Genomic DNA, 18,704 nt, shown 5'->3' with positions numbered 1-18,704 from the left:
ATCTATGCAGAAGCCAAATGGGAAGGTTTTTACCTTAATCTGAGCTAATTATTATTGATAACTTTTCAACAATGTTAACTCTCCGTTACCATACTGCTCCCTCGGAAGGAGGTATTAATTGCCTTCTAGTCAGTGAGAAAGAGCTTCTATGTCATCTGTCAACACTGTACTGAGGCCACTGATAAGCATATATTAGTCCTGGTCTTTTAAAGGACTTCACCTTGCCTCTGTTTTTGTACCTGCGGTTTTGAAGTGCAAATATTTGTGGGTTTATTTTGTAGCAGGTAGCCTCTAACACTCAGATTGGCAGAAGCACTCAAGGAGTTAGAAAGTTTCAGACCAATAAAATTTCCCTCCCCCGCAATATGGGAAGCCACATTTCAAAATAAGTCTCTTTATTTTCTAGCACCGCTCTCTTCTAAATCTCTGAAATCAATAGTCACTCTCTCAAGAAGATTAAATGGGTGGTGGGGGCAGAGGAGGATGGAAAGTTATGGAAAATACAGAACAGTTTTTCATGTGGTTTGCAGATACTGCATGCCACAATAGCAATATTAATGATCCAGGCCAGAATAAAACTGTTTCTGTATACAAAGAAATATTGCGGAGCTTAGTAGCTGAGTGAAAAAAGAAATTTAAGCTTTTTCTATAAATAAAAACAGTTAAACTGAAATGGAGCTGGTTAACTCCTGTGGAACACATAACCCAAACTATGTTGACTTTATTATAGTTAAAGTTTGTTCAAATGCCAATCTGACATACTGCGGTTGGCGGTTAAACAAATACATTAAACTGGATCTTTTCCACTGTCTTTAGAGCACATTATAGCAAAAAAAAAATGTAAATTGAAATACAAATCTCAAACCTTGCTAAAAAAATCAGTGAGAGATGTAAATAACAAAAGTATCTGAGATGATGCAAAACCCAACTTGACAGCAGGTCAGATGATTTGGAGTCAGAAACTGACTGTGCTGTTGTATTGGTTTTCACATTGTTGCTGTTGTTGCTGAATCTTGACCAACTCTTTTGCTGGCAGCCCCTCTGCAGAGAGGCCAAGAAGTGAATGGTCACGAAAACTATGCTAGCCTTAAATCACTGATACGCAGTGGTGGGGGAAGGCAGGGAAACTTCCACTGCCAGTGCTGTGCCTGGTCAGTGGATAAATAAAGGATTTCATTTTTCAGTGTTATCTGAACACTGTTCACTTAAAAAATCACCCACAATGTCACTAATTATGTTAATTTCAGAGCAATATGTCACATAAGTAATGTTTGACCATGTCCGATACATCTTTTTGCCTTCCCCGTGTTTCATGAAACACTTGCATCTTGTCACCTTTTTTCTGAGATGACCTGCTGTCTTCCTTTTCACTCTTCTCACAGCCATGCTTCGTATTGTTCATTTCTGTAATATAGCTTGTCGTAATGTCTTGGTCTGGCACTCTGAGATTGTTAAAGGCACACTTCAAAGGACTTTTCAATAATCAAGCTTATGCTCCCTTTCCCCTCTTTCTGATGAATAAAGAGGGCTTGAACAATTTTTCTGGCTTTTGCCCATGAATTTTTGCTGCATATTTTTTAACCAACCTCTTTCATTTGGGATAGAATGAAAAACACATTTTTCTTTATGCCTAAGGAAATTTACTCAAGGGGCGGGAGGAGAAATTCTAGATGTTCAAAATCTTTGTTCATGGCCCCAAAGTTACTACTCATATTTTTAAATTTGTTACCAAATTAACAAGTCCACATAGGCTCTCGCTTTCCCTTTTATTTCTCCTTCAGCTGGGAATTGACTGAGCTAGTTTAGTCGAGGATTGATTTTTCCCCCTCTCATCCCAGCTTGATCAAAATTTCAAGAGAACCCACAGGTGTGCTGGCTTGAAGCCAGAGAGAAAACTATTATGTAATACTGATGCAGAACAGAATGTAAACAGTGTTCAAGGTTGATTAGTGTAGTTTGAGTCAATGGAAAGAGAAAGTGGATCTGTGTCACTTTTAAACTGAAAATGTCACTGTCAGAAATGGATATGCTGAGTGCTTCTCAGACACTTTGTATGTGTTGGTAGCCTGGAACTTGAGTGAGAGGTTGACTGGTACAGTACCTATGAATTGCAGATTGACTTTAAGGGATGTTGCTTCTCAATATGTGTACAGCATGATATCTACGTATAGTATACTCGCATTTATCTGAAACCCTTCCTTGCCGCCCGTGTATTTCATGCTGGGAGACAAAGAAGGGATTTAGATAATGTGGAGGTTAGCATGATAGAGCAGAGACTATGAGGAGGAGGAGGATGGTGTCAGCCTGCAGCAGTGCAAGGAGCCCTCTTCAGTCCTGCTGTCACTGGAGTGAGTGAGCAGGGCAGAGCAGAGACCCCCAACTAGGGCTGCAAGGAAGAGGAGGACGAGCCCTCAGCTGCAGGGGAGGCCACCCAGCTGATGAATGCCTGAATGGCGTCTGCCCTCTTGTTTATCCAAAGTCCGTGTCCCCTATGCTGTTCAGATAATCAGGAATATACTGTATTGGCTAATGGGAATGTTCGGAAATGTGAGTGACTTTAGGCTGGGATTTTCACAGGAGCCCAGTGGAGTTAGGTGTCTGATTTCCATTGAAATTCAATGTGAGTTGAGGCCCTTACTCCCAGAGGCTTCTTTGAAAATGGCAGCCTTGAAGAGGACATCATGGACCTGATTGTATTGCTCTACTTTTACACAGTGTAACTCCATTGATTTCAAGAGAGTCACACCAGCATGAAACTGGAGTCATGCCAAGGAGAATCAGGCCCAGCAGCTGACAGAGCTGAATTATTCAATTTCTGCTGTTTTTCTTAGAAGTTTTTTTTTTTCTGTTTTAAAAGCCTGTCGCATATTAAATACCAACGCAGGATCTTTACCAATGTTGGAAACTGTTCTTTTTCAAATATAGGGCAAAATCTTACTGTCTGATCTGCACTCTGGATCTCTATGGCTTATATTTGCACTTGATCCTCATGCAAAACTCATTGACCTCAATGAGATTTGCATGCAGTGTTCTAATGCAGAATGTTCAGTCTGCCCAGTGCAGAGCGGAGGTTAGGGTTTGCTCCAGAATGAGTGAGCATGAACCATATAACAGTATTACCTTGTAGAGTGAGTAATAGGTGTGCTCTTGCTCCCATTAAAGTTAATGGGAGATTTACCATTGACATCAGGGGAAATAATAGTGGGGAAACAGGCTGGTCTCCCTCTGTATAAAATGTTTTCACTGGAGTAATTACCAGCAAGATGCTGGAGTTATACCAAAACTGAGTTTGACATCTCAGGGCAAACGTGCTATATCCACTGAAGTTAGTGGAGCTATACAAATTTACACCAGCTGAGGATCTTCCTCCTCATTTTAAAATGCAACACATTTTAAAGTAAAATAGTGGAGGAAGAAGTTTCAGCCTCACCTACATTATTTTATACTAGTCAATTTGGGTCACAATTGAAGTGTTATTTAAACACAATGGTCCAGTTCATCCCTGGTTTAACTCCACTGACTTCAATGTAGTTACACCAAAGATGAAAGTGGCCTAGTGCAAGCTCCGGCCCTGAAAAGAAACAACCAATTTCCTTGGAAAAGTCAACAACTGTGTAATTTCAAATAGCACTTTTAATGAATGCAGATAATAGGGGGACTGAGAGAATAAAGGGTAGGTTTTGTATAAAGCAACGCCGTGGAAAGCCCTGATGTCTTTGCTCTTTGACACTTAGAATTTGTCAAAGTAGCTAAGCCTCAAGGTATCATTGATTGAAACGTAGAACCCTCATTGCCTGATCTGTTTTTCTCTCTTTCATTTGCAGGTTATTTGGTTTACAGTGCATCTTATGATGACTTTATAAGGAACAAGTGGTCAACCAGGACTGCAGGGGCTACTCATTTACCTATTGAGAACCTGAAGCCAAATACAAGGTAACAATTTGGTCTATTCTTTTTGAATACTGTTATTAATTTAAAATAATTTTCCCTAGTTGTTAGTCATTTTGGTGGTCTTAGTAGAATTGAGCAAATCTGCCACCAAATCTAGAAAAAACAGAACTAATCAAATCAAATTTTAGAAATCATGCATCTACGTATAAGTACACCTCTACCTCGATATAACGCTGTCCTCGGGAGCCAAAAAATCTTACTGCGTTATAGGTGAAACCGCGTTATATCGAACTTGCTTTGATCCGCCAGCGTGCGCAGCCCCGCCCGCCCGGAGCGCTGCTTTACCGGGTTATATCCGAATTCGTGTTATATCGGGTCGCGTTATATTGGGGTAGAGGTGTACATAAGACATCACATTGTCCTTGGGTGGATGGGCAATACATATTAACTATACTGATATGTTCATCTATATGAGCATAAAAAGACTTGGTCCAGCAATGAAGAACGTACAAGCTATATACATAATCCAAGCAGCCTGTTCAGGAAAAAAAAAAGAAAGACGGGAGCCTTGCTTGCATCATGCTACACATTGGCTCTATCAGACAAATGGGAGAAGTGAATTACAACGTCCAGGGTACATATGCAAGCTTCAGAACATACATCTGAAATATGGTAGGGTTGTGGGTGAGTGTATATTGCCGCCTTATTCACTCCTGGCTGCAGTTCAAGGGTTTGCGATAATCTACAAAGCTCTATGGGAGGGATTTTCAAAAATGCCTAAGGGTGCTTGGCGCCCAACTTCCACTGAAGCTCACTGGGAGTTGAACATCCAACTCCCTTGGGAAGTTTTGAAAATCTCACCCTACATGACTGGGATTTTTTTGAAAGACCATCTCTCTGTTTGAGGTGTTTGAGCTCATAGGCCCTAGGTTTAGCCACCTGGAGGCTTGTGGCAGGGTGTTCAGCTCTAGAATTCACTTTCCCTGTCTGTTCACAGTACAAGGCCCATATGTTTTCTCTAAGGAGTGACTTTTCTTGAGATGAAATGGTGCAACAGTAGCGGCACCAGACTTAAGGTTGTGTTACAGAGTTCACTTTAACAGGAACATTAAACCTGTATTTTGTAAAGATCTCATTGAAATGGCAAAAACCAAAGCATAGCCTATAAACATGGAGCACTATTTGAACATTTCATGGTGGTTTGAAAAAAAATGAATTGATACAGAGAAAATAAGTGTTCAGAATTATCTACACTGATAGTTTTCCTGTGGCTAGTCTCACTTACTTTGTATCCCTGAAGCATCCTGGGACTTGTCCATTGGCCACATTTTTGCTCTCTGTGTGCTGATTTCTAGAGTATCAGTTAGGCCCGGTCTACACTTAAAAATTAGGTTGACCTAGGTACATTTCTAAGTGCTGTTTAAAATGTCATGCCCTGAATGCCATGGTTGGGTCAGCCACACTCCAGGTTTAGCTGCAGCTAGGTTGACAGAAGAATTCTTCCATTGACCTAGATACCACTTCTCAGAGAGGTGGATCAATTGCATCCAGTGGAAAAAAAACTCTTCTGTTGATATAGAAAGTGTCTACAATGCTACAGCAACATAGCTGCAGTGCTGCACTGTGCCATTGTAGCGCTTGTAGCATAGACAGAGCCTTATACATCAGTAGTGTTGGTCTATAATGCATTTTATAACATTGTAGCCATAATGGAAAATATGTGTTCCCAGACAATCCCACTGAATTTGGTGACAAATCTGTAATGGCACAAATATCATTACTCTCTCCAGGGCTAAGCAGACAGGGGATGGGGAGAGAAAGAAATAGAATGACTCTCTCATCAATGCCCTTGTAGTCCAAGGAAAAGTTTTCTGAGCTGTGAAAGAGGAGGCCAGGCATTCAATTCTCACCTCTTCTAACTGATGTTTTAATTCACTGCCTTTATTAATGACTAAGACCATGAACCCCAACCTAGGAGATGGTTAATGAAGAGCTGTTGAACACTCTCCATCCCCATCCGTTATTTGAAATAAGTTATCAGACTTAATTATGAGTTTATGTGAGGTCACTGGAGGTCCCTAACCCAACAGCTCCAGATTGTATTGACTGCATCACACTGCCTTTCAGAGTGATGAAACCAGTTTTGATTATTCTGTTTTTAACCACTATAAACCACACTCCTCTCCCAGCACTAGGAATAGATCGCAGGATTTCTGATCACTGGTATTCTACTGCTGATTAGGAAATAGTGTGTAATGCCCTTGGGAAAGTGTGTGTCACGTCCTACTCCGGCTACTGCTCTACTAAAGGGCTAACCGTTATTCCTCTAGCTAAACTAGGAAGTGTCTAAACTAGTAAACTAAAGTTCATGGGATTCACACCCTGCTCGTGATCTATTTTGGAGGCATGGTATGGTTGTATGTGATTCATGCAGCAAGAAGACCTCTTTAAAACAGATTTTATACTATGATCATCTGTAAATTGAATCACCAGAATACACATTTCAGTCCCTTGTCCCACACTTTACTTGAGTAACCCCCACTAGTCAGGTTTCAGAGTAACAGCCGTGTTAGTCTGTATCCGCAAAAAGAAGAACAGGAGTACTTGTGGCACCTTAGAGACTAACAAATTTATTAGAGCATAAGCTTTCGTGGACTACAGCCCACTTCTTCGGATGCAGTGTCCATTATGCAACCCTCACAGAGCCTCATCCATAGAGGATGTAAATCTGTGACAGCTCACAATTTGCGAGCCTGCCTCTTTAGCACAAGCAGGAAAGAGTGATTCTTTTAGTTCTTGAGGACAATCGTTCAATCCCTGGTGTTGGTCACGATGGTGGTGGTTATACAGGTAGGTTCCTTAGTTTGGCATCTTTGTAGGTTAAGAGGTACGCTTCATACAGGAAAGGATGGGAGTCCCAGAGGAAAGGGGAGTGCAATTGGCAGGCTTGCTGGTGTAACACAGATATGCACACCCCACTGCTGCAGCTGCTCCTGGCTGTATCCAATTGCCAGAAGTCCATGAATGTTCTGGGAAGTGAGTGATGACATACTCCTTCATGGAAGTTCCCTCCGGCTGCCAGGTTATGTCGTCACTGCTCAACGTGGAGTGCTGCTCTTGGTGTACTTACTGTCAGTAACTTTTAAACAAAGTTAAACTGTTGTAGACATAAAGAACATCTCAGCCTCCCATGCTCTTCAGAGGGGTCAGCGTCGTCAGGAGCTGCTTCACTAGCAGTTTCTCCCTCTGATTCCCAGGCCGGTGCAGCTCTCTGGGGAGTTATCCACTGAAGTATCCCAAACCTGTATAAAAAAACTAGGAAATCAGCAAACAAAAACTTCACTTGGCAGCAATGAAGGTTGCAGAAGCACACACCATCCACCCAAACCCTTAAAAGAATAAAAATAAGACATTAATGGGAAAGACACATGCATTCCTTTCCACCTTCGTATTGCCTGCAATGTTGCCAATGATCCACACTGTAAGGTTTTCACTTCCATCTCCCAACAGGCACCAAAAAGCACTAAGTACCCCATCTTCATAAACCTGAGCTCTAATGCAAAACATTTATAGTGACTTCAGCAGTTATAAGGCATCATAACTTCCCACATGCATGGCATGTGTGACAGCCAGATGTGCCGATCTGTTGAGAGAATAGATATAAAAAGCCTGTGAGGTGACTGTAAGGTTTTAGAGGGAGGTGAGGCACACATTATGTCAGTGGATTTCACAGCTGTTTGCTGGACAGAAGTGGAATGATGAGACTAAGGAATCCTGGGTTCTAGTTCAAGGTTCTGAGGGACGTGTACTCTAGTGGTTACAGACCCTTCTGCCCCGACCCCTGTCAACCTAGACCCCTTCTGCTTCTAGCTCCTCAAGACTGTTATTTTCCCACTACCATCTTCCCTCAGCTCTCAGTCTTCAGTCTCCCCACCCTTAGCTCCACATTCTAGTCCCCTCCCAGTTCTTTGTCCCAGTCCCCCTCTTCCCACTTGGCTCCACATCCCAGACCTGGTGCTCCAACTTCCTCTGGCTCCTCATTTCATTATGCCCTTACCCTGGCCCCTTTGTCCCAGTCTCCCCACACTCTACCCTCCAGGCCTAGCTCCTCACCCCTCTACATTCAAGTCATGCTGCTTCCTTTTCCTCCTCCTCCTCCACGCTGCCTGGGCACCAGCAGGGTGAACCCTGAAAGCACAAGAGAGACCATTTTCCTGCTCTCAGTTCCAGTGCCCAGCATCAGAGTGGCTCCTGGCTGTCAAGAGCAGCCATTGCAAGGAGAATTTTGCTAAAATGCTGAAGCTCTGAGTTGGAGCATGCGCTGTACAGATGGAATCTTCAGTGAAGTTAGCTTCCACATTCTTACACATTGTTATTGAGCAAGTGTGAATTGAGATGGTCAGAAGCTCACCCCGTGGCCAAATTTGGACAGTTTTTCACAAGAACAATAAAAGTCACATCCTAGACACCAGGGCAAATTCAAGTGCCTGTTTCAATGGCTGGAGGTTCTAGAGATTCTCAGTGAAACAGTTCTATGAATATTTAACCTAAGCAAAGCAGTGTATATTTCCATAATGCTATTCTGAGACATGGCCTCCATTATGCATTTTGCCGAGGAACTTTCTTTTAACAGATGCATCTAGCACCTGTAGGCATGGCAAAGGATCCTTTTCTATAAAAAAAAATTGTCTGCCTCAGCCAATATCATTTACATACTCCAAATTCACAAACTGAATTGACTACATATTTTTTGTCTTAAAAATATCTCCATAACCACTGCGTGAGAAGTACCTATTTGAGAAAACATGAACTGGAGGAAGAAATTAGACTGGAACCTATGTGTTCACAATAGTGTGTGCATTTTATGAGAAATCTCTGATTAAGTAATATATACTGTACACCAATGTTGATATCAGTGCTCAGCATTCCATATGAGAGGCTGTCACGTTATGCAAACTGGGGCATATACAGCATATGAATCCGGGATCAGCTTCAGACCAAGATTTAAAGCTGTTGCCAGACCCTGGGTAGCATGGTTGGGAGAATCTCAAACAGCTCAAAATTCTACAGTATCTTAGAAATTTTCAACTTGTTCTAATGTTTTACAAAACAAAAAAACCCCAAATATAACCAGCTTTTCTAATGAAGGGCCTGATTCAGTGTCCATTGAGGTCAACAGGAGCCTCTCCAATAGCAAAACTCCCATCAACTTCAGTGGGAGCAGGATCAGGCTCCGTCTGATATGAATGAATAAATCTTAAAACTATCTCGGAGGCACAGCCCACCTGTCTTGACTGCTCCTCTTCCCTCCGACTGCCCATCAGCCTTTCACAAAAGATGCTGGGATAAGTCGGTTTTTAGCAGAGTGCTCTCCACTCAACCCCCTTTCTACACTAAAGCACTTTTCTCTGCCTCTGTGACGTCTTGCTCACTGCACCTAGAACTGTGAGTTGTGTTACCGCTCTGCCACAGTAAGAGTGAGCTTTGCCGCAACTATGTGTTAGCTCCCTGACACACCAGCTTGTCTGCCTTGCCAGCAAACTCTTCAGGACTCTGCCGGTGGAAACCTTGCCTTGCAGGTAATGATCAGTGAACCCCAACTCCTGAACTCCCCAGAGGTGTCCTTCTCAGTGTCCAGTCCCTCTTACTGGACACTCACAGAAGTTATTAAGTTTGTTTCATCCAAAGACACAGAGCACACAGCAACCTGTTAGCTTAGCTGAAGACTATCACTTATTTCAATATAACAGCAGTGAGATGATTTTATAATAAAACAAGGAATAAGTTTAAGTGCTTTCAAGTGAGAGTGAAAGAGATATGAAAGGGTACAAACAAAACTCACTTTCTAGTGACTGCAACTTAACTTTAGTAAGTTACAGTCTTTGTCTGAGCAGGTTTCTCACCTACAGGCAGTTCCCAGAGACTTCACTCCCCTGGGTTGAAGGATCAAACTTTCTCAGATTTCAAGTGCTCCGTCCTCTTGGGTCCCTTGAGTGATGGATGCCAAAATGGCTTTATTTCTGCTTATTTTCCCCAAGTTCCATTGTCTCTGTTTCTAGAGCCAGTGAGGCTTCCTGGGGGTACAGCTTCCATCCTCCATGGCGTGATCATTAAGTGGATGTCTCCCATTTGCTAGTTTGATGGCTTGTTTACCTTGTATGTAAATGTACTTTAATTGTTTCTGGCCTCGCCTTGCTCCATTTACATTGGAGACAGGCAAGCCAGCGAAACAACATTCCTTTGTCTAGGACAGACTGGGCTTATCACTGCATGCCAAACACCTTTTCAGATCATAAATATCTCACACGACAATGTTAATGATCAGCATGTTACCAGTTCGCATATGACACCTTACATGACACCTTTTAGATACAGGTTATAACAACCATGAGTTGGAGCAACGTCAGACCTGATGTGAGTTATGATATGCCTCTGCCAGTTGGCATTGAGGGGCTCCCAGGGTCACAGCCTCCAGGTCCTCCTTGTTCCTTTTTTTCCTCAAGGCCCATCTTTCTGATCCCAGGTCCTCTGCTACTAATTCCAGCCCTTATTCATACTTGGTCTTTCGTAGGAGGATCTCAAAGCACTTTACAAACATAAATTAAGCCTCAGCACCTATGAGGCAGTTAAATATTATCCTCATTTTATGGATGGGTAAACCTAGGCACAGAGGTTTAGATTCACAAAGAATCTAATTTTTAGGGGCCTAGAAAATCCCTGGGATTCACAAAGCCTGAGTTCGGCACCTAGGCTCCCAATCCCCGAACAATGAATGGGGGGAGAGAGACGCCTCAGAATGGGATTCACAGAAGCCAGCACACTACGAGGCTCCTTGCCTAAACTAGCCAATGGGAGTTGCCAAGCCAAGGGTGTGTGCTAAGCCCTTCCTCTCTCAGAGATAGGGTGGCAGCTCCCTCTGCTTGGGATTCTCAGAAACAAATGCTCCCTTGGGAACTGGCACCCACACTGTAGGCAGGGTGGGAGGAAGGGGAGGAGATGAAGAAAACTTGCCTCGTAGCTTTTAGCTCAGTGGTTAGGGTACTCACGTGGGAGATGTGAGAACTCTCTCCCCACCCAGTTCAAGTCTCCTGTCTGCCGAAGGGGGAGAAGAGATTTGAACATCCCTCAAATGAGTGCTCTAGCCTCCCAAAACTCTTCTATTCCCTTCCCACCCGCAGATCTTCAGCCCTGGGGAGGGCCCTTTGTGGGGTTCTGGAGAACTAGGGATGGTGCTGGGATGATGGCTGACCCTCTCACCCCCTGCACTGGGGACTAGGGGAATCCACACTGCATTCAATGGGGGCATAATCCAGCCCTTAGTATTTAACCCTTTAAATGTTTGTGCACGGTTATCATGTGTCGTCCTGCCTAGTGACTGCATACATATTGTTGTTGCCCCTTTGAGCTGGTGGCAGCTGAAATTTGGTACCTTGCAGGGTTGTTTCTGTGTGGATGAGAAATCAGTGACACAGAGTCAGAGTATTTCCTTAGTGTAACTTACAAAAATGTTCCCTAGTCTTGTTTCTTTGTTCAGCGGCTTCTCACAGGCAGCCTGATTTTTGCAGAAATCTGTGATAAGAAGCTCCAGCCCTTGTCCCAAGAGGTACCTTTTTGCTTTTGCTTCTCTCCAGGGGTCTACAGACTCCTTCTGCTCACTCACTCTGACAGCTTAGCACACAGCCTTGTGCCAGCCCCCAGCCCTGCCTTTAAAACCTGGAAAACCATGTTAGCTCTGCATTCCTCTGCTGGGACCACATGGCTTCCAAAGATGGGCCGTGCAGCCTCCCCCAAGGACTTGCTGGGTGGTTACCTGTGTTGCATCCACTCTTTCTGTAGAGAATTTGTCCCTGGTTTACAACCTCAGCAAGCCAGCCCTTCCATACCTCTTTCATAACAATATTTAAACGGCTACATTATTTCTTTTTAAATCAGTCCCTCCAGTCTTAGCAATCCAGCTCTACAGAGCATTCAGAGAACACTGTATGTAGAGGGCAGTGCCATGCTTAAGCCAAGTTTTCACTGCAAAATACAGGTGTTTGTTTACATCGAGATAGCCAACGCAAAGCTCATTCAGTGTGAAATCCTAATAGAGACAAGGCACAGGTAGTTTTTACCTCAGTGTAACCAGTCATAGTCATCCCTATACCTTCCACCTGTGGTTTACCAGGACCCGCTCCTGCAGGCCTGGGGAGCAAGAGACCAGGAATAGGCATTAAGATGCCAATCCAGCAAAGCATTTAGGGCTTGTTCCGACTCATATTGAATTCATAGGAGCCGGATCAGGCCTTTAATCACAAGCTTAACATTAAGCACATGAGCGGGTCCATTAAGCACAAGCCATTGACTTCAAAATTAGCGTACGTTCAAGTACTTCTCAGGATCAGGCTCTCAAGTGGGAACTCCCACCTGCCTCCATCCCTGGATCACCCATCGGCAGCACCCCATCAGCATCTCCCCACCGCCTCCCGCCTGCCAGCAACCCCACTGATCAGCGCCTCCCCTTCCCTCCCCACATGCCCTGCCCACTGTAGTCAGCTGTTTCGCAGCATGCAGGAGGCGCTGGGGCGGGGAGAAGGAGCCAGGGTGTGGCGCGCTCGAAGGAGGGGGTGGAACAGGACGGGAAGAGGTGGGGCGGGGGTGGGAAGAGGCGGGGAAGGGGTAGAGTGGGGTGGGGTCCTGGGATAGTGTCTAGCACCCCTGGCACATTGGAAGGTCTGTGCCTGTGGGAGGGGGACTGTAGTCTTGTTGACAGGGAGTCAGGAAATCTGGGTTTTGTGCTCAGCTCTGCTACAGACATAGAGCCTGATCCAAAGCCTGCTGAAGTAAATAAGAATCATTCCATTGGTTCCAACGGGGTTTGGATCAGGCCTTTGCTATGAGACTTGGGGCAGTTCACTTAGCTGCTGTGGCTTCAGTTTTCCATCTGTGAGATGAAGATTTACTATACCCCACCTCACAGGGGTATTACTTCTTTAATGACTGTAAATCATTTTTAGGTTCTTAGTGTAGCCTTTTTTTAATTTAAATTCAATTTAGTAATTTTATATTAAACCACCATGGGCTCAGTTCCTGTTGCTACGGTTTCAAGCTCAACAGAATGAAAATCGCCTCTGGTGCTTTTCTCAAATTTGGAAACTCCAAGAACACATGAAGATCAAGGATAGTGACCACAGACACAATCACAACTGCAAAGTCTTATCTGTACTACAAGTTTCATTAAAGCAATAAGTAAAATTACAATTACCCATGCATCTATTAGCCCTACAAAACCCCATGCAAAACTAAGACTGTAGTCATACTCGCATCCTCAAAGATGTTCTAGGGTCTGATGGAGCTCTCAACAGATGATCATCAATAGGGGGATGGTTCCTACTGGGGTTTCCTGTGGGGTCTTCCCACTTGTACCCTATAAGGAACCTCTTTTATATTATTGTTCTGACCATGCCTAACACCCTATGCATATACGTGAGGGTTTCAACCTTCATTTCCTTATCTGTGCTTCCACACCCCATCTGTGCCTTGTTTTTCATAGGTTGTATCTTAGTTCCCTTTATTCTCATTAGCATCTACACACATATGTACATGGTAGCCTGCAGTTAGGAGAGGATATTCCATGATATTACAAACAGGTGCCTCGTGGACTTGGCCAATACATTGTGGTTTATTGCAATCCATTTTTCCATAACATCACCTATCAGCACATCTTTTACAGTAATCTTATAACCTTACTGGCATAAGGTTATTCGTAGTTCATCCACTCATGTCAAGTGTTCCTAAGCCTAATAAGGCTAATTTAAAATCTTACAGGCCTCAGCCTGTAAACTTTGCATCCCAGCCGTGCTTTACTTGTACACCTAATACACACTTGTCACTCCTAAATACTTGTCAGTCTTATACTTCTATAATTCCAGAACTTAAATCTGTTTCACATACATACATTGATTATATATCAAATAGAATATGAGTTGGCCATAACACTAAATAATAAAGTGATAAATGGATGATAAAATGAACTGATTGGCTAGATAGGATAGAAGGCCCTGTAGGCATGTCAAGTTGTATTGTTATTTATTATCTATTATAAATTGACCATGATCTGAGATGCAGTTCTCAAAGGACTTTTCTTAGGATGAAATATTGTTTTTTCTTTCTGACTAAAAATGTCATGTAGTACAAATTTTATGTGGTACTACAGTTGCTGGTATCCCTATGTTTTTGGCTGCCCAACACTGCAAGGAGTTGTCATCTAGTTACAGTGCAAATATTTGTAATAAAAAATAATAATATAATGTGAGCACTGTACACTTGGTATTCTGTATTATAATCAAATTCAATATATTTGAAAATGTAGAAAAACATCCACAATATTTACAATCAATTTAACTTGCTGTTCTATTATTGTTTAACAGTGCGATTAAAACTGCAATTAACCGTGACTATTTTTTTAAGCTAGTTAATTTGTTTTGCATTAATTGCGTGAGTTAATTCTGATTAAAATTGACAGACCTATTTAACACTTTCCAAAAGATAAATAGGCTGGAAACCACTCCTTCAGGTTTTTCTGTATGTGTTGGACCAAATTCTGAGCAATGTCAGGGCAGCTTTGTACTGCACCCCAGAATAAAGTTGCCTTAAAGTCATCTCAGTAGCTGGTGTTCTGCCATCAGTTAGGTCCTATCCCAGCCCCTTCCCCTTGGCTGGTGCAGAAGGTGTGACTGGATAGAAGTGGGTGTGGCTGGGGCAGCCCTTTGCTACTGCTGAAATGGCCCTCTGGAACCATTAGCAGGCTGTGTAAATTAAAGCAGCCACTAGGTTCTCATAGGTTTCTGAGTGGTAGCTGTGTTAGTCTGTATCAGCAAAAAGAATGAGGAGTCCTTGTGGCACTTTAGAGACTAACAAATTTATTTGAGCATAAGCTTTCGTGGGCTACAGCCCACTTCATCAGATGCATGCAGTGGAAAATACAGTAGGAAGATATATATATACAGAGAACATGAAAAAATGGGTGTTGCCATACCAACTCTAATGAGACTAATTGATTAAGGTGAGCTATTATCAGCAGGAGAAAAAAAATGTGTAGTGATAATCAGGATGGCCCATATCAAACAGTTGACAAGAAGGTGTGAGTAACAGTAGTGGGGAATTAACATGGGGAAATAGTTTTTAGTTTGTGTAATGACTCATCCACTCCCAGTCTTTATTCAAGCCTATTTTAATGGTGTCCAGTTTGCAAATTAATTCTAGTTCTGCAGTTTCTAGTTGGAGTCTGTTTTTGAAGATTTTTTGTTGAATAATTGCGACTTTTAGGTCTGTAATTGAGTGACCAGGGAGATTGAAGTGTTCTCCAACTGGTTTTTGAATGTTATAATTCTTGAGGTCTGATTTGTGTCCATTTATTCTTTTGCGTAGAGACTACCCAGTTTGGCCAATATACATGCCAGAGGGGCATTGCTGGCACATGATGGCATATATCACATTGGTAGATGTGCAGGTGAATGAGCCTCTGATAGTGTGGCTGATGTGATTAGGTCCTATGATGGTGTCCCCATAATAGATATTTGGACAGAGTTGGCAACGGGCTTTGTTGCAAGGATAGGTACCTGAGTTAGTGTTTTTGTTGTGTGGTGTGTGGTTGCTGGTGAGTATTTGCTTCAGATTGGGGGGCTGTCTGTAAGTGAGGACAGGTCTGTCTCCCAAGGTCTGTGAGAGTGAGGAATTGTCCTTCAGGATAGGTTGTAGATCCTTGATGATGCACTGGAGAGGTTTTAGTTGGGGGCTGAAGGTGACGGCTACTGGTGTTCTGTTACTTTCTTTTTGGCCTGTCCTGGAGTAGGTGACTTCTGTTAGTCTCTAAGGTACCACAAGTACTCCTAGAGTCTCATAGTTCTCCTTTACCCTGGGAACCAAGCTGGAAGCCCAGGATTAAAGGAACACATATCAAGCTTGTCTTCAGTGTAGTGATAGCCTGAGCTTTAACTCATGTTTTGCCTCAACCTGACTCCCCATCACATATAAAAATTTTAAATGCTGCTTTCAGCTCAAGCTAACTGGCCCCTCAGGGGATATGGATTGAAGCTTGAGCACTGCTGATGCTGGAACTAGTAATGCAGTGGGGATGCACCAGCTGAATTATAATAACTCATCAACTGTTAATCTAATCGCTCTGTGTAAGTGCTGTTTCACATTGTAGTCCCTCTCACTTGAGAGGAGTAACTCGAGTGTACTAACTTGAGCTAACTGTTGCAGTGAATACAAGCCGCCTGGATGCCTTTGTGTCCCCACCCCCACCCTCTCAGCTGTGCTGAACACTCCTTGGCCACAGTCAGGAAGTGGGGCATATATTTAAATCACTGGCAAATATTTCCACAATAAAAGGTTTGCATTAGGAATGAGGAGAAAGCACAGCTTTCCTAAATTCCAGCCTTTCATGTGGCTTTCTTTGCCACAGTGTGTATTGCATTTGTGGACATCATGTAGCCATTAATTACATTCAGAACTGTTTGCAGAAAACAAGAGTGGATCAAAAATTGCTGGTTTCTGACCACAGTGAAAGAAAAGAGTCAGATGCAGCAGATATATAGGGCAGATCCTCCTCTGGTGCAAACTGTTGTAGATAGCTCCACAGTGGAGCTGTGAGAATTTATACCAGCTGAGGATCTGCCCCATGGAGTAGAGAAACCCTTGAAGTCTTCAACATGGATGCAGCATGCTGGTGTGAGGATAACTGAGAACATGTCAACTTTTGTTAAACTTAGACCTTTCCTTCTTGCTTATAAGGAGAGAAACATGTGTCATACCATAAGCATGACTAGTGGAGGGGAGAATTGGCATCTGATACACTTTAAATTATCACGAAGGGCTAATGTTAGGCTGAAGAATGGCTTTTTAATCAAGTCATGATTTCTCTTGTTTTCAGCCCCATTCATCTTCCTCATTCTGCTTGTTGGAATGCTCACAGATTTCAAAATATGTAACCAGAGATCACATGGGTGATGCACAGTGATACAGAGTATTGGTATGCTCACACTTCCTCCACCTTCATGAATCTGCTATTTCTTTGCAGTTTTGGGGGTAGAGATTCTCTTTCCTTACAAGTCCAGTCAGAGGGTGTTTATTGGAAGAGAGGTGTGATAGGACTTGGAGATGAGAGGGAGACTGCGGTACATAAATGAGAGAAGTGCTGTGGGAGAGAGGACAAGGAAACAAATGTTGTTCTTTGGAATCACGCCCAGGCTGCATTCTGAATGTACTATGTGACCCTTTGAATTGGGCATGCAGTGGAAAAGTAGGGAAACTACCCAGCTCTCCTCTGCTAGGGATTCCTGAGTGTAGGGGCATCTCCAACGGGTGTAGCAGTGGTATAGCCAGTCCCTGTGCCATATCCCTTACCAGACCCTGTAAAGGGCTGGGTTTGGGGTGAAGAAGGGGTGTAACCAAAGTGCACTGAGTTCTCTTGAAAGCTGTTGTCAGATGTCATAGATTATAATCCAAAAATGGATCTTGATTTCAGGAATCTGGCCCCCTTTTTCCATTTCTGTCCATAAAAAGGACAATAAACCTTGTGAATCAAGAGTAAAACATGGGTTAATTTTGTGTAAGTGCCCCATACCGCCTGTCCTTCTCTGCCAACGCACTCTAAAGGAAATCAACATGGTCCAGCTGCATGGCCTCTTTTATTATAATGTCACTACATTTTGACCATCTGCACTTTCCTGTGCCACAAGATGCATCTGTTACTCCAAGGCTTTTATATACATTAGAGCATAAGTTGGAATTCCTCTCAGCAGCCAATCGGATCAGAAGGGTTAGCTAAACAGTTATGAAATGGTCATCACTGATGAGTTGGAGGGGCCTATGGGAACAGGCTTTGGGTCTGGTAAAGGAGATACTCTCTTCACTTTTTCAAAAGGTTAAGTCTCTTGCCCTACTCCTTGCAAAGGCAGGCCTTAATGTAAGACCATCTAAAGTGAAGCAAACTGATCACTGTGGTCAGACTGAAAGAAAATGGGACCCACTTCCTCAGCAGGAGGCTGGCAGAGGGAGGGGGAGAGAGGGAGAGTTTTGAGGTAAAACAAGTCAGTTATCTTTGGTGTGTATCCCAAAGAATCTTCTTGTTAACCCTCCCTAAAATCCTTCGGCTGGCCCAATGTGTGATAAACATCAAAACTGGTTACTTTCAAGGGGCGGTGGTTTTAGGAGGCACTGTGCTTCTGGAGATACTTGCTTTTGGATGACATGCAAAATCAAGATCCAAATATTTATGGTCATTAAGATGCTGGGTATCATTATTTATTTATTTATTTATTTATTTATTTATTTTGCAAGAGTGGAATCAAGCAAGTAGCAGGGAAAGAAGAAGCTTAACATAAGCATTTATGAAAATCATGCATTTTAAGCTAGAATTTTTGCCTAGTAACTGATTTAAATTGCCTCCTGCTTTTTGCAATACTGTTTCTGAAGAGCAGACATTCGGTTTCATTTCAGCAACAGAAACTTAGTATTTGCAAACATCTGGTCTTATCGTTCTGGCAGTAGCAGCCCTGTGATTAGCATCCTGTATAAGTGCCTGTCAGCCTTGCCATTATAAACCCCAACCTCTGAGCGGAGGATGTGGGGTTCCCCACTTCCACTGAATAGGTGGTCACGGGTGGGACCCGGCCAAAAATTTGATGGGTCCACATGCTTAAGCAATGACTTTTGCGTCAGCAATGACTCTGGCCCACAGAGTGCCCCCAGATTTGTGGCAGTGTGGAGGCATTGGCTTTCATTGAAGTTGCACTGCTCCAAGGGTGGGGACTCCATGGAAAAACTAA

General features: G+C 43.1%; 1 protein-coding gene across 1 annotated transcript in view; it reads left to right on the top strand.

Moving 5' to 3' along the window:
- The window catches only part of FNDC1 (fibronectin type III domain containing 1), a 128,119-nt gene that overhangs the window by 95,461 nt on the left and 13,954 nt on the right, over positions 1-18,704 (top strand). Inside the window, exon 15 of the mRNA XM_034765293.1 lies at positions 3,825-3,933. Within this exon, the coding sequence (XP_034621184.1) occupies positions 3,825-3,933 (109 nt within the window). The remainder of the gene's footprint in view (positions 1-3,824; positions 3,934-18,704) is intronic.

Source organism: Trachemys scripta, chromosome 3, assembly GCF_013100865.1.
Source record: "Trachemys scripta elegans isolate TJP31775 chromosome 3, CAS_Tse_1.0, whole genome shotgun sequence".
Lineage (NCBI taxonomy): Eukaryota > Metazoa > Chordata > Testudines > Emydidae > Trachemys > Trachemys scripta.
This window is presented reverse-complemented; position numbering and strand designations above follow the sequence as displayed.